This window comes from Mus pahari, chromosome 9, assembly GCF_900095145.1.
Source record: "Mus pahari chromosome 9, PAHARI_EIJ_v1.1, whole genome shotgun sequence".
Classification (NCBI taxonomy): Eukaryota; Metazoa; Chordata; class Mammalia; order Rodentia; family Muridae; genus Mus; species Mus pahari.
In genome coordinates, this window is record NC_034598.1 from 77,453,503 (window position 1) to 77,463,185 (window position 9,683).

The window sequence follows — 9,683 nt, forward strand, 5'->3', positions numbered from 1 at the left end:
ACATAATTTTTCTAATATATGTGCCCTTAAATAATTTGTAAATTTTAATGGCAATTAATTTGATTTCCTGGCTTAAGAATATTTTATTTGGCCTCTAATTCTAAATTGAGTGTTTTCTTCATGAGAATTCATGTTATAAATATGATAAGCTTTTGAAGGACTTTAGAGTATAGGAATCTACTGAACTCTTTTAGTGTTTCACAACTCTATATAGTCATTTTTCTATTGAAATATATCAGTTTGTTGGGGAAATCATTTGGAAAGCATGTAGAAATCCATGTATGGATCTTTGTATTATATATTTGTTATTATAGTATATGAAAAATTCATAGAACAAGATTGCAACACCAAAGTATACCTTGCTGACTAATGAAGTAGTGAGGTTTAAAAAACTGATCACAAACTTACTTAGAATATAATTTTTGTATGCTTACTGGAAGCAAAATACGATAGGAGAACATATTTGTTTGTACTCATGCCAGCAAAATAATTGAGACTATAACACTCTCTGACTATAACGTGCTCCTTAATGATAGTTGGGAATAGTATCCTTGAAATAAACATCACACTTCAACTTTGTTAGAAAACATTCAATCGTTTTATTTAGGAAAAAAAAAAAACAAAATCATAATCAAAATAAGAGCTGGATAGTTTGCATACTATGTTATAATAACTGCAAAATTTAAGGATTCATTTACTGGAGATAATATATAAGATCTAAAAAAACATATGTAAGTAATGATAGTGAACTACCAACTTCTACTGCTTTATCATTTCACTCTAAAGGACCCGAACCTCTCTCTCTTGCTTTATTGTTTCATTCTAAAAACCAGGTGTCTCTTTTTAGGAAGTCTTTGACTGGTGGGCTCATTATAATTATGACAGAGGAATATTTCATTTATTCCTATTTCAGAGCTTCTTCCTGCTGCCTCATTGTGGTGCTCATACACTACCAGCACACATAAATTTGGTTATATACAAGTAAATTATTTTGAATGTGAAACAATGGGAAAAAACCATTAGCTATTTATTAGTAGCTGCAAAGAGATAAAAATAGCTTTGAGTTGAGGAGCTTTTTCAACTCTGTGTCTATTTTGTTAATCAGAAGAAAGCAAACTGATACGAGTGGTCCCTGTGTGTCACTGACCAGAACATCCTCGAACAGAAAGAAGGAGCTGCACGTATGAAAATGATGGGTAAGAACAATTGCAAGTGTGGTTTAGGACCTAAACCTAGAAGTGACACTCAAATCTCATACCACACACGCCTACTCTTAAACCATTTTGGGTTCTGTTTTATATTATGAAAGCCTGAAGAAGCTTGAAGCAAGCCACCAGATCTATTGGGATCGGTGGCTTGATTTCATTCCCATCCAGACGCAGGTAGCTCAGTTGAGGTCCGTGAATGAAGGCATCCTGTTCTGCACGCAGCATGGTGGGACATATTACGGACATGTTCACATCTATGGAGGCAGAGATGGCATGAATGATTAAATTGAAACACCAGAGAGGCTGGAGCTCTAGACCAACAAGACACTACAGTGGTCCTAAGTGGCTATGTGATATAATGTAATGGAATCTGTAGAGATTCAAACCATTGTCATATAGGTTGTTATGCTTCTCTGTTTCCTGAAGGAATCCTGAAAGGGTGTAGGAGTAACAGCTCCTTGTGCTGTGCTCTGCTACATTTTAGTGTGGAACTTTACACACTGAGAGCCTTCTCTGAAGTGAAAGGCCCTTATGCCAGCCCTCTGAATTACAAACTTCAGAGAATATTGGAGGAGATGATCTAAAACATCAATCCCTTGTTCCTCTCCCCCTTACAGCCTGCACATACAAATAACTGGTGAGAAACAAGAATTCTGAAATTAATAATTTCCCATATGTTAGGATTTTTCTAACAGAGAATGGGGAGAAGTGACTTATTGAAGTATATACATATTTTACATAAAATTTACATAAAATTTCAGGTCCCTTATCATGTTCTGAAGAAAACCTTGTTTTTCCCAAAATCACGAAAGAAAAGTTCACTGGAAAATTCAGTGGACTCTTAATATAAAAGTTGTGTTTCTTGAAAATATATTTTTTAACAATTAGATTATGTGACAAGACGAAATAAGTACCTTAACAATTGTTATAAAACAATGTGATCCATGAAGTTATGGTCCAGTTATTCTAAGATATGCAGCTTGGTCTCCGTGTGGGTCTTAAACAACTAGAGAGGGAGTATCCTTATAGATGTTGCCTGTCTGTGGAACCCATTTCTCTAACCCATTTTGTCTGGCCTCAAAATGGGTTAGGAGTTGGAGAAGTCCCTAGTCCTGCAGAAACTTGATGTGTCAGCAATGGGGGAGAAACTGTAGTGTGGGTGGAGGGGTTGCACTCTCTCAGAGAAGGAGGGGGATGAGAGGGGGGACTGGAGAGGGGGGAACCAGGATCAGGGACAGGGATTGGGATGTAAAGTGAAGAAAAAAAAAATGGTTTACATAAAAACAAAGAAAGGAAGGAAGGAGAAAGGGAGAGAGGAAGAGAGAAAGAAAAGAAAGGAGAAAGGAAAAAGAAAAGGAATCTCTACTCAGTATTTATTTCTTTGGCAAAAGAAACTAGGATTCCTGTGTTAAATGAGGGGGCAAGACTTCATTTTGTTGATAAGAAGCTGAAGCCTCTACTATTGTTCCTGCAGTTTCTCTGTAATTCTTTGAACAGCTAAGATCTCCTACTTGACCTTGCGTTTCCCCTTTGAAGTTCCCAACAATATCAAGCAGGCTCTTGGGGGGGGGGGGGGTTGTGTTTCTCTAATCATGGACAGGAAGCAACAGTAGTATTACAGCTCTGAAATTTTACGCCCCACTTCAGAACCATGGCTCATAAATACCTAGGTTGGGGAATCACTACAACCTTTCTCAAAATCAGTTGATTGTGAAACATGCTAACATAGGCGAATTCATAAAATATGGACTGCATGCCCACAGCCTTTGAAAATGCTCTGCAAAATTTCAGTGTAGGAGGACACAATGCTTTACTTCCCATTGAGCTTTCAGTGATGCTGCCGCACTGCTGAATACTGGGTCTCAAGTTCCCAGTGTGCAGGACTCACATGCAAATATCTATGTAGAGACACTTGAAGTCAACTTTCTATTCCAGCTGTCTGTGGGCTCCTGTTGAAGATAAAGTGCACCTGCAGAAGCATCATCCTCCTCAGGGAAAACTGGCAAACTCCAGGTCCTCTTTCAGCATTATGTTTGACTCAGCTAAGGATGCTCAACTAACACGTTTTCTAAGTTACGTCTTTTCCTTCTGACTGTAGTGTTCAACATTGTATTTTCTCTCTACAGGGAGGACAATAACTGCTGTGGTGGTGGTGTGCCATTTAGTTTAGACTCGAGTACATGGCATCAATAAAGAAAACAAAAATTGATGATAACTAAGCAGTTCCCAGGGGAAAAGGTGATCTAATCATGCGGTGGCAATGCTTATATGATCATATGATCAGTGAAACCTTAGTGAATGATAACTAAGAACAATAGCCCTGTGGCATTTTCCTGATTTCCTTTCTATAAATCATTTTCATCAACTCTCATTTCAAGACTGCATTTTACAAAGCTTTCCAGAAGGAATTGCCCTGTGATTATTCTTCCAAAAGGCTTATGCTGAGACTGAAGATGAATTCTAGGCTGTGTACTAGTAACCCTGTGCATGGAATATAGAATCTACTCAGGTCCACCATGAGGGACAGCCTGCCATTTCTATGAACAGACCAAGTTCATCTCAAGTGTTTCCAAGAATGAACTTTGTACAAACACTTCCTCTCTAGACAACATCTTTACTTCAATAGTCTCCAACTTGATCCACTCTCTACTCCATATCTGAAGATCTTTTCAAGAAGGAGTAACCTTTTCCTCATTGAGGATGTACTGTTAAGTCCCACTGATTGACAGCTCCCAGGGCCCTGGGTTCCATTTCAAGTGAGTACAACCTTGAGCAGTGATAACAGTTCTCTATGTGTGATTCTCAGAGCATTAGGACCAGCACCTGGGAAGCTGTTGAGAATGAGAGGACCAGGTCCTACCCAATAGCTCGTGGCTCAGAAACTGAGAGGTGGGTACCATAATGTACATGCTACCTGGGTATATTTCATTGGTGATGATAATTTTGGAAATGAAGACATCAGCTCTTCTCTAATCCCTTAAATCCTATTCTACATATTACTCGTGAGCTTTTTGGTGTCTTCCATACTTTTGTCAACACATTGTCCCCCACAAGGAATGTTGGCACAAGCCTCTTGTATTCATGGCCACTCTGAAAGATATACTGAGACATAAATGATATCTACTCAGAGAGGGAGAAATATCAGAATCCCTCAGGAAAAAAAAATAGGTCTATTTACTTTCTCCTCTATGTACAAGTCTTGTGTAGATTACTAAAGCTCAGTTCTCAGTCCCGAACTTGAAGAGTTGGGCATCTGGATTTTTTTTTTTAAGCTTTGTCAACAAAGTTGTGCAATAAAAACTGAAAATAATTTGTCAGTTATATCAGCCCATTAGTTGTTGGCAGGGGACAACACAAACTGCTATTCCTACACAGGACAGAGACTATACATAATGATGGGCATTTCGGTCACAGGCACGTCTTTATGGCTACTTACTTTTAATTTTGTTGTGATCAAGGTGAAGGTGCTGCAGGTTAGCATTGATTCGGGGAAAGTTTGTGAGCTGATTGTAAGACAGTTGAAGATCTACAATGGATGACACATCAAAACCCCTCGACGGGAGACCTGCATCTGATAGTTTGTTGTGGTTGAGCCTCAGGAAAGCCACCTTAGGAATCACATTGAAATAATTTTCAGGTATTCCTTCAATGGAGTTGTTGTCCAGAAAGAGTTGCATGGTGTTGGCTGGTAATCTTGGGGGCATGTTCCTTAGGGCATTCTTAGCCATATTTAACTGCATGAGGTTCTTAAGCCCCTTGAAAGTATCTCTTTGAAAGGCATTGTCTAATAGTTTGTTATGCTGCAGGTCAAGAAGGGTCAAGTTTTCCAGATTACTGAAGGTCCCCTGAGGGATTCTGGATACTTTGTTTCTAGCTAATTGTAATTGTTCCAAACTTCTTGGCAACGGAGAAGGGACCTCCTCTAGCTCATTGTCTTCAAGAAACAGGAAAAGAAGCTTCTTAAGCTGGCTCAGGGCTCCCTTCTCAATCCTGTAGTTGGTTATTTTGTTCTTGTTTAAATTGATCCATCTCAGCTGGGTGGCATTCTCAAACGGCTTCTCTGGTATGGATTCAATCAGGTTGTTTTCCAGGTAGAGGTACCATATCCTTGAAGGAATACGAGGGATTTCTGTGAGACCTCTGTTCTCACAGTATAAGGCAGTAGGGAAACTGGGAGGACAGAAGCATTCTCTGGGACAATAGAAGTCATCGTGGACATCCCAGTCCTCTGGGTCTTGTACTTCATAGGCCTGTCTCACACTCTGTGTCCACACAGTATCAGCTATGAGTAACACCAAGAGTATCAAACAGTTTGGGGTTGCCATTACAGCGCCTGTGGATTAAGCAACAAGCATGGCAAATAATCCATTAGCCTTTAAACACTGGCATGCATTAAATTGGTATGCATTGTTTCGTTACAGGAGAGCTGAGAGTATGAACTTCCCATCCATGCATAGCAATGAAGTCACATTTATTGAGTACCCATCATAGGAAACGCACTTTACAGACATTGAAAGAAATTCACAGCCACTGAGCAATCTGGATTGAACTGAGTCATAGTGACAGCTGAGAAATGGAAAGCAAAGTTCAGCAACTTTAAGTGCTTTTCCATTTCAAGTTATTAATTCAAGAAACTTCACTGAAACCAGTAGTGAATATAAAAGAACAAAACGTGAACTAACAGGCGAAGTGGTGACTCTGTTCCTCAGAGATGGGCATCTGCATGTGCTTTTATTTTTACCCTTAAATGAGCCAACATCTGGAGGATATTTTCCGGGTTCTTTGGCCCATGGACCAAAGAAATGTAGAGATCAAAGTACGCTTTAGAAGGTTATGGTAAAGGAAGGATCTAGGATCTGAAGAAAAGTGTGTGACTCATCTCTGATTCTGAACTTTTCAGGTAAGTTTTCCTTTTGGGAAAGAGTTGTATAACTTTAAGTACAGTATCAGAATCAAGATGGGCAGCCATAAAATGGAATATGAATTGTCTCGCATAACCATTATCTCCTATATAATTCTTAAAATCTCCTTCATTTAGACTTTCTGTTTTGAACAAATGCATATATATGCTCATGCCTGTAAATGACAGAAATTTCATATACTGCTAACATATTACTTATGTTTATTCAAATATTGCAAAATTAATCAGGTTAAGAACAAATAAAAATATTTAGAACATAAGTCAGAAATTCCCCTATATTTATATGTCCAATATAGATAGTAACAAAAGCTATTTTAATACATTCTGGTGTATGATAATTTTAGAGGAGAGAAAAATTTCCCATTGACTAGCACCAGAGAAAATATGTATGTATAGTAAATATTCTAAACACACTATTATAACATATATGCTACACGTACATATATAAAAGTTTCAGTTCCCCCAATGTACATTTAGCTACACCAACTAAGCACAAATACATTTCACTGATTCCTAGGGACCTGAAAATAAAATCACTTATTAATGTTGGTCTTTCATTCCTCCCATTAAAGTTCAATGTCTGCTTCTGCAAGCTGTCAGAATTCCTCTGACTGCAGAATGCTTCTCTGGATGGCTTCCAACAAAGACAAGTTAATATTTTTTTCAAAGTAGAGCCATGCATTTTTTGCATTCATTATTGAAATTGTAACCTTGAATCTTTTGAATCAGAATGCCTAATTCCAGCCCAAAAGTAGTAAAAAGTACAAAATAGTTTACCTTGCTTTCCAGGAATATATGGTTGAATCCTGTGGCTGGTGTTAGCTTAGCTAAAATAAGTTGATGGTGGATAAAAGAAAGAAAAAAAAATGTTTTGACTTTATGCTATTAAATCTCCAGTCTGAAAAAAAATGAAACGTAGGATGGCTGGTCACCATGAAGACCTTTTGATGTATTGTTTCCACTCTGACAGGCTTCAGGATGGCTTACCTCAGCCCTCTTGGATCTTCTCCTTCCTTTCCTATTGGTCACTGCTGCTCCCAGTAATGGATTGACCCAATCTTTGCTGTTGGATTTTTAGAGTCCTTTGTAAGATATGTGCACTGTTGGCTCCAGTTTCAATCCGTCCAACAATTCCAGTACTTTGTCACCTATGAAGCTCAGCAAAGAAAATTTTTCTTTTAAGTCCACAAATGGTTTTCAATAGTCAAGGGAAGTTTTCTTCTTACTCCACAATTCCAGGGATGTTAAAATGTACTGATGTACAGATCTGATCCACCAGCCAGCAACTGAGGAGAATTTTAATTGTAATGAAAACAAAAGGAGATTTGGAAATGTGTTTTTTTTTTCTCTAAATGATCTTTTAAAACAATTAAACACAAAAGTAAAGGCTAATGTATTCTGCTCATGTGGACATATTTTATTCATCTCTGATATGAAACAGATGCTGGAATCTTTTTATTAAGGGAAACATACATTTGCAAAAAAATTAAAATTCTCCCTGAGTAGCTATAGCTAATTTAAGTACTGAATTTGGAAATCACCTTTGTTCTACAGAATCAATTTTGTATCTATATTCCACACTCCTTAATAATAACTTTAAGTAACTAATAAAACAGGAGGTCTTTTACTACTATATTTTAGCACGTGTTTTACATTCAGTGACTTAAAAGGCATTCTAGTGCATTGGCTTCATTTATTTAACATATGTGTAAGTTCTTCTATTTATCACATTCAAAGGGAGAATGCAGTAATTCTGTTCATGGGTGGTGGGATGCAAACAAACTCTGTCTTGTGTCAGGCTGAGCTATGTTGACTGTAGTCATTTTGTTTGAGAAGTGTATGCTACCAAGTGGTAAAAGACTGAATACGACCCAGCAACACTGTTCACATTAGTTGTATCAAAGACAGAGGGCACTGTTGTAGAAGGACCTTTCTGAACCTATCTTTCCCTGACCTTATGCAGGTCAATTAGAACTCAATTGTATCATCTACACAACAACAATGGACTACTTAACAGATTTAGATTTGGAAAAAAAAAAAAGTAAATATAGGTACTAGGCTTTACTTGGAATTTGTGCTATACACCTAACTAGAAAAGACACATATGGTAATGGCTGCAGATTAAATAAGAGATGATTTATCCATATCTCTTCATATTCCTGCAGGTACACTCAGGACATAATTTTAATAATGAGTTAGATATTTTTTACTCTTTTTTCAGAACCAACTCTCTCTTTTCTGTATCTTGTTTGTTTCATTGTTTTCTATTCTTCCTGTTTCTTTTTATTTTTCTAAACTCATGGGATAGAAGTGAAATGGGACATGCGAATCTACACAGTCCCAACTTTCTTTTGGAACAAACTGACAAGTCATTTCTAAACTTATTATCCAAATATTTCTATGTGTTCAGTAGGAAAATCAGTGCATTCCACGTACGTCTCCAGTCTATTTTCCATTCCCCGCTCCACTTACGATCTACTCACTGAAATGTGATTTCTAGTTCTGTCATTTCTTTACATAGCTCTAACAAAATAAATCTTGATCTACACATGCACCAATTTACTGAAATCTTCCTGAGCCACTTACAGGCCCTGGGATAGTACCACACCACTTAGGTCATGCTATATTCCTCTAGTGGGATGTCACCGTCTCCAATATAGTTTTCCCATCCATTAAATCCCTTTTTATCTGCATCTTGGGCCTGTGTTCCTTCTTTTTAACACTATGTATAATGCTAGATGTGCTTCTAAGCATATAAAGGCTCTGAGTTGCTGCCTGCTATTCTGGGGCATTTCCTGATGTATTCACAATTCCTATATGATTCTATCTGCCTTTCTGATACAATGTTTCTTAAACAAGTTATCTTCAAACTAGCCATGGAACAAAACCAGCACACCAACATACCTGCTAGATAGAAATGATAACTAAGGATAATAATTTCTCTTCTTCATTGTCTCGTGATCTATAAATTAAGGCTAATACATTGTTCGATTTATAATAGTAAAACTACCTATCTGATAGAGTTGCAATGACACCTAAATAAGTCAGCATTTTAAAATGTTTGGTGTATTACGCATGTATAGATCAATAAAATTAAACATACTAGCTTTATTCCAGTGGATAAACATGTCTTTATACTTCAGTAGTAGTTTTGTTGCTGTTGCAAACAGATTAATTTAACCAAACACAACCATCAGGATCTATATGACAGAAAAAGATATCACAGCTGCTCCATTGTTAGTGACTACTATAGGAATTTCCCTTCGAACTTGCATGGGTGTGCTGTGTCTAAATTAAAGTTTCATTCAACTGAATCTTGTATAATAGACATTCACTTGCAATTGGCTTTAACATCATGGGTGTGGATTGTCTTCATTATGATGGTTTATTTAAATTTTCATTGAGCCTAGTAAATGTTGATGAGGAGAAAAATAAAACATGCCCTCTGTTGATTTACTACTGTTCTAGATGCCTTCAGGTGTAATGCAACCCAGCTTCCTGGTCCTGTGGGACTAGTGTACTCTTGGGCTTCTCCTTGCTCTTCCCCATGCTCT

General features: G+C 37.4%; 1 protein-coding gene across 1 annotated transcript; it reads right to left on the bottom strand.

The window, feature by feature from the left end:
* Positions 1 to 579: 579 nt before the first annotated feature.
* On the bottom strand, positions 580 to 7,102 carry Kera (keratocan). The gene is made up of 3 exons (XM_021205516.1): positions 6,907 to 7,102; positions 4,645 to 5,541; positions 580 to 1,462 (listed from the first exon to the last, which is right to left on the bottom strand). Exons 2-3 carry the CDS (start codon positions 5,531 to 5,533, stop codon positions 1,296 to 1,298), a joined length of 1,056 nt encoding a protein of 351 aa, XP_021061175.1. The 5' UTR covers positions 5,534 to 5,541; positions 6,907 to 7,102; the 3' UTR covers positions 580 to 1,295.
* Between the last annotated feature and the right edge of the window lie 2,581 nt (positions 7,103 to 9,683).